This window comes from Rhinatrema bivittatum, chromosome 2 (genome assembly GCF_901001135.1).
Source record: "Rhinatrema bivittatum chromosome 2, aRhiBiv1.1, whole genome shotgun sequence".
NCBI classification, from domain to species: domain Eukaryota; kingdom Metazoa; phylum Chordata; class Amphibia; order Gymnophiona; family Rhinatrematidae; genus Rhinatrema; species Rhinatrema bivittatum.
In genome coordinates this window covers 36,058,209-36,076,893 of record NC_042616.1, presented here as the reverse complement: position 1 = coordinate 36,076,893, position 18,685 = coordinate 36,058,209, and the positions used below count along the sequence as shown (strand labels likewise).

The following is an 18,685-nucleotide window of genomic DNA, read 5'->3' as shown; positions in this document are numbered from 1 at the left end:
AGGTAAAAGATGAAGATCACGTCTTCCTCTTTGTGTTTTAAATGCTGCTCTGAGCCTGGATATATACAATGCATCGCTTTTTGCGTCCCTAGTGCCTCTTTTTGGACAGGAGCGGCAGCTGTTAGCGAGTTTGACAGCCAACGCTCAATTTTGCTGGCATCGGTTCTCGAGCCCACTGACAGCCACGGGTTCGGAAACCGGACGCTGGCAAAATTGAGCGTCTGGTTTTCAACCTGCGAGCCGCGGGCCGATTTCAAATTTTTTTTTTAAACTTTTTTTTTAACTTTCAGGACCTCTGACTTAATATCGCCATGATATTAAGTCGGAGGGTGCACAGAAAAGCAGTTTTTACTGCTTTTCTGTGCACTTTCCTGGTGCCGAGAGAAATTAACGCCTACCTTTGGGTAGGCACTCATTTCTGAAAGTAAAATGTGTGGCTTGGCTGCACATTTTACTTTCTGAATCGCGCGGGCATAACTAATAGGGCCATCAACATACATTTGTATGTTGCGGGCGCTATTAGTTTCGGGGGGGGGGGGGGGGGGGGTGGTTTGGACGCATGTTTTTGGGCGCACTATTACCCCTTACTGAATAAGGGGTAAAGCTAGTGCATCGAAAACGCGCGGCCAAATGCGGGTTAACAGTGCGATCTGCCGGAGCACATTGTACTGTATTGGCCTGACAATTGGGTATAAATGCAAATTCAGAGAGTAGTGGTTCCTGTGAAGTACTAGCTGTGGATAGTGATTTGCCTCATGGATGGATGTATGAAAGAATGTGGTTGGAAATGGTGAGTATGGCAGGAAGCTCGTGAAGGGGGTGTGGTACTACAGGAGATGGGAGTTTGGGGGGAGGGGTTACGGTTTCTAAATTAAGTGGCTAGGGTATTTGGTTTTCTATGTTCCCCTGACAACAATTAGGAGCTATGCCATCTTGTGGGGAAAAGGCATTTAATCGGTTTTGTGTTTACATGTATCTGTGCCCTTTCAATAAAAATTATTTGCAGAAATGAAACTTAATTCACATTTCTGGTGACCATATACTATTGCTGTGCCCAGAGTGCTAATTAGTAATTACTACCTGCATCTACCACACTGGGCACAGCAATAGAATAACTGTGGTCACCAGAAATGTGAGTTTACTCCACATCAGACCCAGGAGTTTAACTTTCAGTAAGCTCTCATTGCAGGCACTTACAGCTGAACAGTAAATCAAGAAAAGGCATCCAAATTTTGGTGTACAGTTTAATTGTAGATGCCCATTCCAAGGAGCTGCTTAACACATTGCTCAGCTTTCTGTAAGTGCTCACTCCAGGGAGGACATTTTTGCATCTAAGCCCATTTTCAAGAATGGCAAGTAAAATCAAAGCATAAGCTCTCTGGGGCAGGCACCAACAGCAAGCTTACTTAACAAAGCATAAAAGTCTCGGGAGGGGGAGCACCTGCAACCGAACAGTATGCTGGTGTAGGGATGCACAGCACCAAAGTGCATACTATTCAGCTTGAAGGTGCCTTCCTCAGAGAGCTTATGTTTTGTTTAGCTGAAGGTGCAAGTCCCAGAGAGCTTACACTGGACATGTAACACCTTATTGGTCTGAGGTTGAGTAAACATATTTCTGGTGGCCAAAATTATTCTACTGTGTGCCTAGCGTGGAAGAAACAACTAGACACAACCACATTGGTAAAGCAGTAGAACACATGGCATAGAAACAATATCATGGCCATCAGAAATGCAATTTAATTTTTACTCCACCTCAGGCCAAGAAGTTAACAAAACACAAGAATAAGAAATAAAGTGCTTCAGGGGTGTGACTAAAATGACCTTGCATGTTAAGACTGGCACTGGGCATCCGATCCACACTTGAGCACAATCTCACATGCAAGGTCATTTGAGTTTATTTTTCTAATTTTTGCACAGTAAAAAACAAAAGGGGTCTGGTTCCTGAAGTATCCATTTGATTCCGCTGCATTTAGGTGTCCGTTAGTCTGTTTGAAAAGAAAATTTCCACAGCTTGAGTTTTGGCCCATGGCTGTTATTAGTGGCACAGGTCTGCTGATTTCCTACAGGTCTGTGCAGAACTTCCTGCCCTACTAACTCTGTGCAGCTATTTTCTGTGGCAGTTCGTTCACTTAGATGAATTGCCCTTAAGCATGGCTGCTTGAAAGCAACAGCATTCAACTGAGCATGCTCTATGCCCTCGTCTGTTAAGTGTTAAAGGGAAACTCACTATTCAAACGTAGTCTGGGGATAATGTAAAGTCTGTGTCCCTGTGTGATGTCATCAGTCTGCGCCTAACAGGACGAGGAGCTTCCTTGTGCTGGAGGAACGGAGAGATGCTAAGAGTCTTTTCCTCTTTCATCTGCAGATTAACAACTGGAAATCAGAACATTCAGCCCCAAATCTCAAGTCCTGCTCCTGTAACAGCCCTTGAGCTGTTCTGCAAGAGGCAAACACTCAGCTCTTTCCCAGCTTGAGAAAGAGCCTCCCAATTCATTTCTAATCCTGAAAGCAGCAAAAGCAAAGAGGAAAATGCCTGCAGGAACTTCAGCTCAGGTAGGAGATTGCCTGCAACTTCCTGTCCTCTGTACAAACCCTGCTGCAGCTTTCTAACCTGGGACACTGCAGAGTTACAGGATCCTGAGCAGACCTGGGGTGCAAAAAAGCAATTTGGGACCCTCCTGAGTGTAAGGAGGGAGATCAGGCCCGCAAAGCCAGACTTTGTGTCCCAGGCTCTGTGTGTAACTGGTTTCTATTTGATATCCTGTTCCCTGTACATACCCGGATCAGTCCAGACTGCTGGATCCTGGAATGCCTCCCTTCCAGCAGATGGAGTCGGAGAAAAAAGCTGAAAGGCACCCCCTAGATATATCGGTGTGCCACCTGTGAGCTTTCAGTATTTGTGACTGTGAATTATTTACACCCAGAAAACTCTTTCTTTGCCCTGCACTGCCTCTCGCTGGATGTGATACAGAAGGGACTGAATGTGTTTCTGGTTTGTTTCAGGTCCCAATAACCTTTGAGGACATCGCTGTCTTTTTCTCCCAGGAGGAGTGGGAGGATTTAAAAAAATGGGAAAAGGAGCTTTATAAAGATGTGATGAAGGAGAATTATCAGATGCTCAGCTCACTAGGTAAGAAGGGACATTTTGTCTTTTTTTTTTTTTTTTTTTCAGAAAAACAGTTTTGGAAGGGAGAAGAACAGAATATTATTTGATTATAAATTGAGTGAAAGCCTTTGTTATTGCAGCTCACTATAATCCAGGTCTTTACTGTGATATTTTCCAACATAAAAGCTTGAGAGAGAGAGGAATGAAATCCTGGCCAGAAAGAGAGAATAAAAGAGGAGGGCAGAAAGCAAGAAGAAGCTTTAACTGGAAATGATAAAGTCACAAGAGAAAGATAGGGCTAGAAAGATGTGGAGGAGGATAGTGACAGGTCTGAAGGAGGAGGGAGAGAAAGATGGGTGAGAGGGACAGAACAGTGTTTGAGGAAAGAGTGAATGAATAGGAGAGGGATGAGAGAAATGCAGGGAGAAGGAGAGAATGAAGGGAATGTGAGAGAGGGCAGGAGGGAAGAGGAGGGTTTGATAGAGGACAGTAGAAAGGGTAAAGGGAAGGAGGAGAGAAAGAGAAACAGAATGTTGGGAATTTTTAGACAGGGAATGGTGAATAAAAAGGAAAATGTCATAATGTCTCTGTATCGCTCCGTGGTGAGACCGCACCTTGAATACTGTGTACAATTCTGGTCGCCACATCTCAAAATAGATATAGTTGCACTGGAGAAGGTACAGAGAAGGGCAACCAAAATGATAAGGGGAATGGAACAACTCCCCTATGAGGAAAGACTAGAGGAGAAGAGACGGCTGAGGGGGGATATGATAGAGGTGTTTAAAATCATGAGAGGTCTAGAACGGGTAGATGTGAATCGGTTAATTACACTTTCGGATAATAGAAAGACTAGGGGGCACTCCATGAAGTTAGCATGGGGCACATTTAAAACTAATCGGAGAAAGTTCTTTTTCACTCAACACACAATTAAGCTCTGGAATTTGTTGCCAGAGGATGTGGTTAGTGCAGTTAGTATAGCTGTGTTTAAAAAAGGTTTGGATAAGTTCTTGGAGGAGAAGTCCATTACCTGCTATTAATTAAGTGGACTTAGAAAATAGCCACTCCGATTTTCTCTGATTAGTCTTAAATGTGCTACTTGCTAACTTCATGAAATGCCCCCTCGTCCTTCTATTATTCGAAAGTGTAAATAACCGAGTCACATCTACTCGTTCAAGACCTCTCATGATTTTAAACACCTCTATCAAATCCCCCCTCAGCCGTCTCTTCTCCAAGCTGAAAAGTCCTAACCTCTTTAGTCTTTCCTCATAGGGGAGCTGTTCCATTCCCTTTATCATTTTGGTTGCCCTTCTCTGCACCTTCTCCATCGCAATTATATCTTTTTTGAGATGTGGCGACCAGAATTGAACACAGTATTCAAGGTGCGGTCTCACCATGGAGCGATACAGAGGCATTATGACATTTTCCGTTCTATTAACCATTCCCTTCCTAATAATTCCTAACATTCTATTTGCTTTTTTGATGCTGCAGCACACTGAGCCGACGATTTTAAAGTATTATCCACTATGATGCCTAGATCTTTTTCCTGGGTGGTAGCTCCTAATATGGAACCTAACATAGTGTAACTACAGCAAGGGTTATTTTTCCCTATATGCAACACCTTGCACTTGTCCACATTAAATTTCATCTGCCATTTGGATGCCCAATCTTCTAGTCTTGCAAGGTCCTCCTGAAATGTATCACAGTCTGCTTGTGATTTAACTACTCTGAATAATTGTGTATCATCCGCAAATTTGATAACCTCACTCGTCGTATTCCTTTCCAGATCATTTATATATATATTGAAAAGCACCGGTCCAAGTACAGATCCCTGAGGCACTCCACTGTTTACCCTTTTCCACTGAGAAAATTGACCATTTAATCCTACTCTCTGTTTCCTGTCTTTTAACCAGTTTGTAATCCACGAAAGGACATCGCCTCCTATCCCGTGACTTTTTAGTTTTCATAGAAGCCTCTCATGAGGGACTTTGTCAAACACCTTCTGAAAATCCAAATACACTACATCTACCGGTTCACCTTTATCCATATTTATTAACCCCTTCAAAAAAATGAAGCAGATTTGTTAAGCAAGACTTCCCTTTTGTAAATCCATGTTGACTGTGTCCCATTAAATCATGTCTTTTTATATGCTCTAAGATTTTGATCTTGAGAATAGTTTCCACTATTTTTCCCAGCACTGAAGTCAGGCTCACTGGTCTATAGTTACCCGGATCGCCCCTGGAGCCTTTTTTAAATATTGGGGTTATATTGGCCACCCTCCAGTCTTCAGGTACAATGGATGATTTTAATGATAGGTTACAAATTTTAACTAATAGATCAGAAATTTCATTTTTTAGTTCCTTCAGTACCCTAGGATGCATACCATCTGGTCCAGGTGACTTGCTACTCTTTAGTTTGTCAATCTGGCCTACTACATCCTCCAGGTTCACAGTGATTTCGTTCAGTTCGTCTGACTCATCACCCCTGAAAACCATCTCTGGAAATGGTATCTCCCCAACATCTTCATTAGTAAACACGGAGGGAAAGAATTCATTTAGTCTTTCTGCAATGGCCTTATCTTGCCTAAGAGCCCCTTTAACCCCTCTGTCATCTAATGGTCCAACCGACTCCCTCACAGGTTTCTTGCTTTGGATATATTTTAAAAAGTTTTTAATATGAGTTTTTGCCTCTATGGCCAACTTCATTTCAAATTCTCTCTTCGCCTGTCTTATCAATGTTTTACACTTACCTTGACAATGCTTATGTTTTATCCTATTTTCTTCAGATGGATCCTTCTTCCAATTTTTGAAGGATGTTTTTTTGGCTAAAATAGCCTCTTTCACCTCTCCTTTTAACCATGACGGTAATCGTTTTGCCTTCCTTCCACCTTTCTTAACGCGCGGAATACATATGGACTGTGCCTCTAGGATTGTATTTTTAAACAATGTCCAAGCCTGTTGAACACTTTTAACCTTTGCAGCTGCACCTTTCAGTTTTTTTCTAACTAATTTCCTCATTTTATCAAAGTTTCCCTTTTTAAAAATTAGAGTTAGAGCTGCAGATTTACTTATTGTCCCCCTTCCAGTTATTTGTTTAAATTTGATCACGTTATGATCACTGTTGCCAAATGGCCCCACCACCATTACTTCTCTCACCAAGTCCTGCGTTCCACTAAGAATTAAATCTAAAATAGCTCCCTCTCTTCTTGGTTCCTGAACCAATTGCTCCATGAAGCAGTCATTTACTACATCCAGGAACTTTATGTCTTTAGCAAGTCCTGATGTTACATTTACCCAGTCAATATTGGGATAATTGAAATCTCCCATTATTATTGCACTGCCAAATTAGTTTGCTTACCTTTGCTGAAGGATCTGTTGCTGAAGATGGTGCTCCTGGTGGCGATTTGTTCCGCACTGCGGGTCTCGGGATTGCGAGCCTGGTCTTCCTGGGACCAAATGTTTTGGTGATTTCATCAAGCACGGTCACACTTCAGCCGGTCTCGTCTTTCCTTCCTAAAGTGAATTCTTTTTTTTTTTTTCCATATCAGTCAAGCAATTTCCCTCCTGGCAGTTTCCTGGGAGGAGTTTGGGCCAAAGTACCGGTCTCTGCGGCGACTGGAGATGTGAAGGTTAAGTCCCGCGCTATTTGGAGGGTCCTACTGCCTGCTGCAAGTCAGACGATTGCCCTGGTTTGATGGTCCATGAACAGGGGAGGCAGCTTCTAAGCCGACCTTGATCGCTGGACATAGGACACCATTGTTTCGGATTATTTGTTTAGAGGCATAAAAGCCTCCTGAATTATTGTGTGCACGCTCCACCAGGGCGCGGTCAGCGTCCCGGGCGGGAGGTGCATGCTCTAGCGCCCGCTGACATTTACAGAGCGGCTACATAGTGGTCCCTGAATTCCTCTGTGAAGCATTATCGACTGGATGTGCTTGCGTGGGAGCCGGTTATCTGCTTATGGGGTGGGGGGAGTTTACAGGCAGGCCCTCGCTTCCTCCCACCCGGATGGTTGAAGCTTTGGTACTTCCCACTTGTAATGGCTGGGCTGGTGTAGCAGGACGAGATGGAAGGAGACATTTTCCAGCCTGCTAATTTATTTTCCATTATTCCTGCTCCACCGGTCCAAGACTCACCCGGGAAGCATGGCTGTGCACGTTGTCGGGCTGGCGTGGCTTAATTTCTGTTGAAGATCAGGTTTATTCCCACTTTTGCTCCCTTTGCTTTTTTACCTTTCCTTCTCGTGCTGTTGACAGGGAAACTTGGTTTTAGTTTTGAAATTTCAGTGCCTGTTATGGGTAGGGGGGTCTGACGGGAAGCTTTGTCAGAAAGACATTGGATTCCTTCTGCTAGCAGCACCTCCTAAGCAGTGGCTGTGATGTCACCCAGGAAGACAGTGCTGGTAGGGGGAATATTCCCTTGTCAGGGCTGGACTGGTGTAGCAGGACTAAAGGAAATGAAATTAGCAGGTAAGAAAACTTCTTCTCCATAAAACTTCTGTTTTACCACTCCCACCATCACTCTGAAGAGAGGACTGGCTGATTATTGATTACTAACTACCCAGAAGCTTGTTAATTTGAAATAAGTTTTCAAATTATGGAAAGAGTCATTCCCGTGTTGCTGCTTTTATTGATATTCTGGATTGTTTCGGTGAGCTCCAGGCAGGATACGTTTCCTGTTTCCTGCCTTCCTCTTACAAAACACAGCACCTCCCCAATCTATATCTTCTCCAGAAAGTAACCAGTAATATTGTGTGCTAAGCACTGGTGACTCTGGGAAACCTAATGCAGTGTTCTTATCCCAGGAACAGGCTCTCCGACCGTCACCCCTGATATTATATCCCACATTGAACGAGGGGAAGAGCCGTACATCAGGGATGAGCCGGAATCAGAGGAAGGAGGAACTGGGAGAAGCAGCTGCTCAGGTGAGTGCAGTAATAAGAGGGACCGGGGTAAAACTGCTGAGGTGAAGAGTGGAAGGAGCAGTGGGAACAGGTAACCCACGTGACAGAGTTTGTCTGGAAGGTGCACAAGGGACCCTGGAGAGTCACTAGTAATGGCTGCTATTTAGACCTGGCTGTGATGATAAAATTAAATTAGTAGCTGGGTCTGCCTGGCAGGCTGCAGATTGTGTAATAACCACAAGTCCTATTAGAAATGCAGGCAGTTACATAACTTGGTCTGTCAGGCAGGCTATGCAGAGGATCTAGGAGGCCAGATAATTTGGGCAACCACACTCATAAGGCTGGTTATTAAAATTATTACAGAGTTTTGGAGTTGGACATGAGAAAGGTCTGTGCTGGAGGGAACTGAGTGGGATCTTGTGTACTGTTCTACCCAAGATGGTAGAGAAGAAATGAAGAAACAAAAAACTCCTGTCCTGGATGAGAAGAAACCTTGCAGGGATTCCTGCTCTGTGGCTGGCAGCTGGGATTTATCCTCAGCAGTGTGACTAGAATAACTGGGCAGAGAGGATGCTCTTTTTCTGCCATCTTCAGTTAATTTACTACAAAACTGCAGAGACTCCTTTACAGCTCCTCTTGAGATCTTTCTAAACACTCAGATGGTTTATTTTATGAACAGCAATATACCTTGGAAGGGTCAGGATTTCAACCAGAGACTCGGGGATTTTGCATCAATTGCAAGGTCTCCAGGGAAACCATAGAAAGCTCCAGGCCTGACTGTATTCAGCTCCAGTCACTCCTGTTCCTGAGAAAAGATAAATGAGGTTAATAAAGATTCTCCGGACGTCACGAAAGACGGAAGCAATCGGGTAGAGCTCCGCGGCCCCGCTCCCCGAACTTGCTTAAAAATATCTGCTCTCCCTCGTCAAAACGCAATTGTGCCACTAAAAGAGGCTCCTAACAGTGCTGGATACCAGCCCACGAAGTTGCCTGCCGGTCGGGTGAAAGCGAGCGCTGCGCCCCTGCTTCGCGGATCTGCTGGGAGAACAAAGTAAGATGGCGGGGGTTCTCCTCCCTTAAGCGTCGGGCCGTGTGGGTCTGGAGGCTCCCTAAAAGACTTGCTCCCTTGTTGATCCTGGCCCCAACTGATCCCGGCACCCCCCCCCAAATAGCGGCAGTCCCATTGTGAAGCGGCGCTGGGCATGCGAAATCGCAGCGGACGCTGCGCCAGCGATCGCAGCACATACCGCGTGTAGTGAAACAAAAAATGGCCACGACTCCTACCAGCGAAAATGTGACCTCCTTCACAGATGAGGCCTTAAATTAGATTTCTCAATGAGTCACGGCAGCCTTGGAGGGTAGGCTTATGAAACTGCAGACCTCCATAGAAGACATTAAAGCAGTCATGGAAGGTCAGTCTAAATGCCTGGACACGGCAGAGGCCACCATCTCAGATCTTGGAGATCGGGTTTCTGATCGGAGAGACAAGTGGAGGAACTGCGTACCAAGCAACGTGACCTCCTGAGCCAGATGGAAGAACAAGAAGACCGAGGACGGAGGAACAATCTGAAAATCATTGGCCTGCCAGAGCCAGTGAGAAATGGGGACCTGCGCAACTTTTTATTGAGAAGTGGCTCCCGGAACAGGTTGGGCTGGATTTAGCGGAGGAACGCTTATAATGTGAACAAATTCATAGGATGGGCCCTCCCCGCGAAGGAAATGGCAGACCTAGGCCTGTGATGGCACGCATCTTACACTGGGAGCATAAAACGAAATTGATGTGGGCCTTTCGTCAGAAGGCAGTGGTGGAGTACCAGAATAGCCACATTATGCTGTTCAATGATTTCTCCGCAGGCACTGCAGCACAACGGAAATTATTATTGCCGGCCTGTACGGAACTTCATAAGCGGGGCATTCAATTCGCATTGCTGTATCCTGCAAAGCTACGCATGCATCGTGATAATAAAGTATTGTTTTTCACTTCCAAGGAGGCAGCTGACAGCTTCCTTCAAACTCTACCACGGCGCGAAGAGGAGTGAGTCAAGAATGCTTTGCATACAGGTATGAACCAGATCATGGGCTGTACCCAAGCTCTCCTAAACTGAACGAGAAAGTGAAAGGCCGGTTTATAACACATCCTTCTTAAACCACTTCTCTTCTGGCACCCGAACATTCAGCTGGTAATGTTTGGTTGAAAGTGTGTAGTGATGACCAAGTCGTTGTCTGACAAATCTCCTGCAGAGAAATCAAGAAGCCACTTGTTCCTTAGAGTGCGCATGTTACTACTCCAGAATCGGATGTCCTTTACAAATGTACGCCAGTACAATTGCTTCCTTCAGTCACCTTGCAGTAGTTGCCTTGGAAGCTGTATCACCTTTCTTTGCTCTACTAAAAAGAACAAAAAGGTGATCAAATCTCCTGTACTCATTGGTCACTACAAATGTCCAACAAATGTGGCTCTCTTGCATGCGGGTCCCTGGAATCCAAATACCTAAACCGAGGCAACTCTATCAAGTGATCAAGGTGGAAAGCGACCACCTTGGGCAAAAAAGGCACCATGCTCAGTGACGCACCATCCACAGTGAACTGAAGAAAGGGATCCCGACACGACAGGGCCTGACATTCCGAGATCTTTCTGTCTGAGAAAATCGCTTCCAAGAAGATGACCTTCAGAGTAAGATCTTTCAGTGATGTCTGTCTCAGTGGCTCAAACGGAGAACCATAGAGTACCCATAGCACCAAATTGAGGTTCCAGGAGGGACACAATTTTCTTACAAGAGGACTTAGTGTTTTACCCCCCTCCCCCACCAAGAAAATGGACAACATCCAGATGCAACGCTAAAGACACACCAAGCACTTTCTCCCTAAAACAGCCTAAGGGTGCTACCTGAACTCTAAAGGAATTATACATGGCCCCTTTTTGTACTCCCTTCTGCAAGAAAGCAAATATATGCATCCCTGATGACAAAGTAGATTCTCTGATTCCTTGAGACACCATGACTCAAAATACCCTCCACACTCTGACATCAGCCAGGGAGGTTGAGGGTCTCCTAGCCCTTAGCAATGTTGCAATAACCACTTCTGAATATCCTTTTTTCCTTAATCAATCCCTGTCAAAACCCAGGCCATGAGAAGTGACATCATCCCAACAGCATGGTCGCTTGAATCGATAGCTCCTCTCCCACCTAACCTAATCTAAGCTCTGTCGGTATCATCGGGGCTAATTTTTCATCCTGGGGTGCACCAGAGTATAGCGGTTTTATCAGAGATGTCAAATCGGAAGAAATCGTTGGATTTAAAGACTTTCTCTTATGAGCCGGGAGGCTCCAGATTTGCGGCCCTGAGTGAGGTACCCGAGCCGGGTGATCTAGTTATGGCAGACAGCTCCACGCGGTCTGAGTCGGAAGGTAAAGATGCTATGCCAGTTGAAATGGAGGCCGGACGGTCGGGGACGATAAGGGAGCCAACCAAAGAGGATTTTAAAAAGTGGTTCCACAAAATACAAAGAGACATAAAATCCATTAAAACGGATATGCAGGAGGCACTGACGGAGTTTCGAGCAGAGCTGGGAGATTATGGCCGGCGGGTTGAAGATGTTGAAAATATAGTAGAGGGGCAAGTTGTGGAGGTTTCCCGTGTCTGATCGGACCTGAATGATTTACAAGCAGCTAACAGGGAGATATTACTTAAACTAGAAGATCTGGAAAACAAATCAAGGCACGCAAATATCAGAATTCGGGGAATACCCGAAACTGAAAGCTACAAAGACGTTGGCCTGGTAGTGCAAAATATATGTCGGGAAGTGCTAAAGGGCAGCTCAGATCAACGGGCTCCTATTGATGGCGAAATTATACTGGATCGAGCACATAGAGTGCTGAGAGCCCCAAAAGCGAATGTTCCCAGAGACATAATAGCGTGCCTGCATAGCTATCGCCTCAAGGAAGCAATCATGCAAAAAGCGCACAAGATGGATTCCATTAAGTGGGATGATCAGACTATCGCTATCTATAATGACCTGGTGGTTACGCTTCAGAAAAGGAGAAACTTACAATCAGTGACTGCGCTACTTAGAAGAGAAAATTTGAAGTAGCAGTGGACATATTCGACTGGTCTGGCTTTTACGAAAGAGGGCACCACACACCACATCAACTCGGCAGTGGAGGCAGCCTCGGTCTTGGCGGGAGCAGGATTGACCCTTCCAGACGGGGAGATAGGCTTTCAGAAGCCTGCCGGAGTGGAGCGCCCCAGATGGCAACGGGTGGGGAAGTCGGGGCTCTAGACTGCGACATAAATCAACAGAACAAAATGGATCATCGGAGAGCGTGGACTGAGATTGCAGAGTCTAGCGTGGACTGCTTTAATTCTCTATGGGATTAAGACAGATCAGGAGTGCCTTCTGTGCTATACAAAGGCTATGAACTGAGTTCTATTTGGTGATTTCAAAACCCAGGCCGTGAGACAAAAGCATTCTGCCTGATCCGAGACAATGGGGCCCTGATTTAGTAAGCCTTGAAGTTGGCTCAGCCTGTCCATCACAAGATTTTCAAGATCCGCAAACCACGGCTGACATGGCCACTTCAGAGCTATGAGAATTACCTTCCCCGGATGTCTCTGGATCTACCATAACACCCTTCCTATCAGGGCCCATGGAGGGAAGACATACAACAGGATCCCCATTGGCTATGGAAGCACCAAAGCGTCCAACCCTTCTGCTCCGACCTCATGCCTTTGACTCAAGAAGCAGCCCACCTTGGCATTCTGTCTTGGCGCCATCAAGTCCAGTTGAGGACAGCCCCACCTGGCCCAAATGAGAGCCAATGTTTCTGTCGACAGCTTCCATCCCCTGGTGTCAGTACATGCTGGCTGAGAAAAACTGCCTGTACATTGGCAACATCCCATGTGGCTAGGGTGGACAGAGTCACCAGGTGTTACTCTGCCCAACTGAAGAGCTTTTGGCCCTCCTGGGACACCACCCAACTCCTTAGCGATTGATGTATATCACCATTGTTGCTTTGTCAGAGAAAACCCAAACAGCTCGACCATGCAACTTCAGCAAAAAGGAAAGCAGTACCATGCCCTCATCTCCAACTGATGGATAGACCATGATGTCTTTGATCACAGACAATGAGCCACCTGTTCTTGATAAATGGCTCCCTAGCCCTTCAGACTGGCATCTGTGGACACTATCACACAAACTGCTACAACCAAGTCCATTTCTTGTTCTAAATTGGACTGAGAGAACCACCATGAGAGACTGGATCTGGCTTCCCGCTTAAAGAGTCAATGGGAGATGGAACTCCTCCAACTGTGGATTCTAGTGAGCTAAAAGCACCTTCTGATGTGGTCTCATGTGTGCAAAGGCCCAAGGATCTAGATCTAACATAGTTGCCATACAACTTAGTACCTGCAAATAATCCCACACTCTGGGAACCAAAAGCCGCAAGATGCAATGGATCTGCGCTTGTAGCTTGGTCATCCTGTCCACCATAAGAAATACTTTATTTAACTTGATATCAAAGCGGACACCCGAATTCTCCAATGTCTGAGTTGAAACCAGTGTGCTCTTTGCTAGGCTCACCACCCAGTTTAGGGATCATAGTCTCTGCACAACCTTCTATATGTCCTGCTGACATTGTACCTCTGACTTTGCCTGAATAAGCTAGTTGTCAAGGTAAGGGTGAACTTGGACACCTTCTTTTGCAATGCCGCTTCTACCACCACCATCACCTTGATGAATGTCCGTGGTTTCATCGCCAACAAAATGGGAGCATTTGGAACTGAAAATGCTCTCCCAGGACCATGAACCTCAAGAACCTTTAATGATCTGCCCTGATAGGTATGTGCAGATAAGCTTCTCTTAAGCCCAGCGACACCAGGAATTCCCCCTTGCGCACCACTGTTATCACCGATCAGAGTCTCTATCCTGAAACACAGGATCTTGAGAGCCACATTCACCTTCTTCAGATCCAGAATGGGCAAATAGGTTGCTTCCTTCTTTGGAACAACAAAGTAGATGGTATACCTTCCTTTTGCCCCGTTCCCATGGGAGAATGGGGATTATCATGTCCAGAAGCTAAAGCAAATCCAAAGTGGCCCGAACCATATGCCTTTTGAATCATAGAAACGTTGGCAGAAAATTACCAAATGGTCCATCCAGTCTGCCTAGGAAGTTTATGATAATATTAGCCACGCTGTGCAGGTTACCCTGATGCTTATCAGTTTCCCAAACCGTAAACGTCAGCGTCCTTGTTGGTTACTGTCTGAATCCAATTCCCTGTTACCCCTTGCCGTTGAATCAGAGAGCAATGATGGAGTTGTAATAACAGTATGTAGACTTATTGGTTAAGGGTAGTAACTGCCGCACTAGCAAGCTAATCCCATGAACTCTTTTAACTCAAGAGGCACAATGGAAAACCATAAATGCCTCTCAAACTGGACGAGCATATTCTAAAACTTAGCCATCTCTTATCATCTCTTTAACCCACTGATTCATGGTGATCTTGGTCCATTCCTTGTAGAAGAGAACTAACCTTCCTCCTACCACTTCCATTGAAGAGTGGACCGCCCTTGCTTTGTTGTTTGGGCTTGCTCCCACTGGCTCTCTGAATGGTGCTATCATGCCCTGGCCTATGTGATCCCTGAAAGTACTGCTGCTTGCTCGAGTTTTACCTCTGAGACGAAGAGAAACCCCTGTTGGGCAGATATCTTCTGGAATCTTGGAAACAAGATTGTGACGGAAAACTTCTCACCCCCACCTCCGTGGCTTATCTTCAAGCAATTTAAGCCCTTTTGATTCTCCCAGATGTTTCACAAGCAGTTCTAGGTCTTTACCAAACAGCTTGGCCTTTAAATGGGAGATTACTGAGCTGAGACTTATACCAGACATTCGCCGACCAGTTCCATAGCCCACAAGCGCTTGCGGGCCAAAAGCCAAGATCATAATCCTCACAGAAGTACGAATCAAGTCTTGCAGTGCCTTCTGCTACATAGGTCACCTCCACCTCTAGGCGCTCAGCCTACTTAGTGGAGGCTGAGGATACTGTGCCCTTCACCTGCAACCGCTAAACCTGCATAAAGCTACTGCAGACCACAGCCCAGATGCCCAAGGCCAACACCTCAAACAACCTCTTGAGCTGGATTTACAACCTCTTGATCTTGTGCATCATTCAACTGCTGACCCTAGCCACTGGAATGGTGGGTGTCATGTTCATGGCAGAGATGGATACATCTACCTTGGGTAGCATCAGAAGTTCCAAGGCATTCTCATGCAAGGCGTATAGCTTGGACATAGCTTTTCCCACCTTTTAGCGCACCTCAGGGATATCCCCACTCTCAAACCACTAATTTCTTCACCGGCCTATGAAAAGGAAAAGCAATGCTGGCCCTCACAGACCCTCCATGATAAGGTCTACTCCCTTGTGTTCAGATTCCTCCTGGTGGGACCTTAATCTCCAGTTCGTGCAACAATGTGGGATCAGGAGTCTTAATTCATCCTTTCTGAATAGTCTGACCACTTTGGGATCATCCCCCCTCAGCCACGGGAACATCCTCCGGGTCCAAGACATCCTAATCCATATATTCATCCGGGGATGCTCCCGCCAGATCTTCTGCTCTGTCGGAGTCACCAGACACCCTCTGAACTGCTCTCTGACCACCCTTTGAGGCAAGCAGATGGACAATTCCTTCTGACCTCCCCCTGCAAGTTCTGTTTACCTACTTTTGCCTGACTCTGGGCTCCCTGTGGATGGGCTCGCTTGTTTGCCCCTCCCTTCTTCTCTAGATAAGCTTTGTGAAAAAAGGAGCACCAAAATCCTTGGAAAAATCCTCAGACTCATCTGACCTGCTCTCCATGTTCTCCACTGCCATTCCTGCACTGCCCCTATAGCCCCCTGAGTCATGTTGAGCTGGGGATAACAGAGGAAAGGAAATCACAACCCTCTCCTGCCTCAGCCTGCTCATCTGCAAATGCAGGTAAAATGGCCGCTGTTCCCATATCTTTGGAGAGGCTAGGTCTGCCTACACTCGATGACCAGGTCACTCTCCTACTGTTTCTGTCTGCCACTGGCTGCTGCAGAACTGCCCTTCAATCCCCGCCCTCCCTAAGAGGCACACCTGCTGCACCCTGCCCGACACGGTAAGCCGTGAAGCGCAGGTATCCACATGCCCTGCAACTGTTCCTGCAGTCTGCAGACATCACCATTTTGAGCGTGCCTTATCCCAGACTCGTGCCGTGCATGCTGCCACTTCTAACTTTCAATCCCCCCAATTGAATGCAGGCAGAGCCACCTCAGGGCTACTGACACTCTGCCTGCCCTGTCCTACCCTACTCTGCTAACTCCAGGTAGCAATTTAGATTGACATTTTTTTTTCTTCTTCTTTTTTTTTTTTTTTTTTAATCACCAGATTGTGGGTTTTACACTTCTACCATTTGCTGGAAACAGAGAAATACTGAGTGACTGCAGGTAGCAGGGTCAGTGAAAGATTTTGATCTCTGCCTCCATCTGCTGGTAAGGATGGAAAACCCATGTGTCTGGACTGATCTGGGGTATGAACAGGAAGTCTCAATATTGGGGAGGTTGTGAGCACCAGATCTGTTTGTGGTCCTTGAGAATAGCTGCTCTGAAATCTATCCATGCTGAGAAAAACTTGACCATTGTCACTGTGAGACTTGCACACATTGAGTAATGTCTGTTCTTTATTTTCTTATCTAGAGATCGATGAGTCCAAGAAAGGACACGAGGAAACACATCCTGAGGAAGTGACTAAAACTGTATCTGAGCAAGATGGAGGGGATACCTGGTCATATTTTCACTGGGAGAAAAACTACTGGACTCAGTATAAACCAGAGGAAGGACTGAGAAACCCATCAGGAGACTCCACTGAGAATGTGACTCCCTGTGAGCAAAATACCAATGATACCCACAGTATGGAGCACCAGACAATAGTACAACAGTCTGTTTGTAATGAATGTGGAGATTTCTACATTGATCAGAGATCTCTAAAGTCACAGGATGGATTTCGTGGAGGAGAGAGACCACATACATGTACAGACTGTGGCAAGAACTTCAGTCAGAAGAACCCAGTTCCAGTAAATGAGAAAATCCACACTAACTACAATAGACCACTTCTCTGTAGTGAAGATGGGAAATGCATCCTTCGCAATACAGACCTGGTAATGCCTAAGGGAAGCCACACAGAAGAGAGGCCATTGCCATACCATGAATGTGGGAAAACTGTTATTCGGAAAGGAAGACTTTTGATGCACCAGAGTATCCATTCAGGACAGAAATCCTTCTCTTGCAAAGAATGTACGAAGTGTTTCAGTAAGAAAAGAGGTCTTATTCGGCACCTACGAATACATACTGGGGAAAGATCCTTTCCATGCACTGAATGTGGGAAAAGCTTCACACAGAAAGGAGCGCTTACACAACACCTGACATTGCATGCTGGAAAGAGACCCTCTACATGCACTGAATATGGGAAAAGCTTCATGGAAAAGGGTTGGCTTACAGAACACCTGAAAATTCACACCGGAGAGAGACCTTTTCCATGTGCTGAATGTGGGAAAAGCTTCAGGAAGAAGGGATGGCTTTCAGAACACCTGAGAATTCATGCTGGAGAGAAACCTTTTTCATGCACTGAATGTGGAAAAAACTTCATGGAGAAGGAATGGCTTACAGAACACCTGAGAATTCACACTGCAGAGAGATCCTTTCTATGCACTGAATGTGGGAAAAGCTTCAGGAAGAAGGGAGGGCTTACAGAACATCTGAGAATTCACACTGGAGAGAGACCCTTTACATGCACTGAATGTGGGAAAAGCTTCAGGGAGAGGGGATGGCTTACAGAACACCTGAGAATTCACACTGGAGAGAGACCTTTTCCATGCACTGAATGTGGGAAAAGCTTCAGTCAGAGGGGAAGTCTCAGAATTCACTTGAGAATTCACACTGGAGAGAGACCCTTTATATGCACTGAATGTGGGAAAAGCTTCAGGAAGAAGGGAGGGCTTACACGACACCTGAGAATTCATACTGGAGAGAAACATTATTCATGCGCTGAATGTGGTAAAAGCTTTATTCAGAAGGGGAATCTTTTGACACACCAGAGAACCCATAAAGAAGGGAAGCCCTTTCCATGCATGGACTGTGAGAAATTCTTTATCAAGATGAAGGATCTTCTGATACACATGAGAAGCCACATAGGAGAGAGACCCTTTACATGCACTGAATGTGGGAAAAGCTATATTCATAAGGGGAGCCTTCTGATGCACCAGAGAACCCATGAAGGAGATAAGCCCTTTCTGTGCAGGGAATGTGGGAAAAACTTTAGTTTGAAGGAAGATATTCTAGATCACCTAAGAGAGCACTGGTGATCTGAGAGGTGGAGAATAAATGAACAAAGTAAAATTTTATAGTGAAGACTTGCTGAGAGGCTTATGTGGTGATCTCATTGTATAACATCTTGGTCAGATGTCAGCAGTGTGACTGCTGCTATTTAAATATGAAAAAAAGCAAAATGATGGCTTCACCGCTAAATTCTGTAAAGGTTTCCAAGCAGAGGTGATCCCACCCTTGCTGAATATGTTTAACTCGTTGAGGGAGGAAGGATCAATATACCCCGAATCAAACTTGGCTGGTATAACAATTTTGGAAAAGAGTGGGCAGGATCCCACACAGT

General features: G+C 45.6%; 1 protein-coding gene across 2 annotated transcripts in view; it reads left to right on the top strand.

Moving 5' to 3' along the window:
* Positions 1 to 18,433, top strand: part of LOC115083815 (gastrula zinc finger protein XlCGF57.1-like) — a 32,621-nt gene extending 14,188 nt beyond the window's left edge. Inside the window, exons 2-5 of one of the 2 annotated variants that reach the window (XM_029587839.1) lie at positions 2,366 to 2,553; positions 3,004 to 3,130; positions 7,907 to 8,026; positions 16,717 to 18,433. In XM_029587839.1, coding sequence (XP_029443699.1) covers positions 2,530 to 2,553; positions 3,004 to 3,130; positions 7,907 to 8,026; positions 16,717 to 18,380 — 1,935 coding nt within the window. In that variant the 5' untranslated portion in view covers positions 2,366 to 2,529 and the 3' untranslated portion in view covers positions 18,381 to 18,433. Of the gene's footprint in view, positions 1 to 2,264; positions 2,554 to 3,003; positions 3,131 to 7,906; positions 8,027 to 16,716 lie in introns of those variants that run through there. The other variant, XM_029587837.1, reaches the window with a different exon arrangement.
* The last annotated feature ends 252 nt before the right edge of the window (positions 18,434 to 18,685 follow it).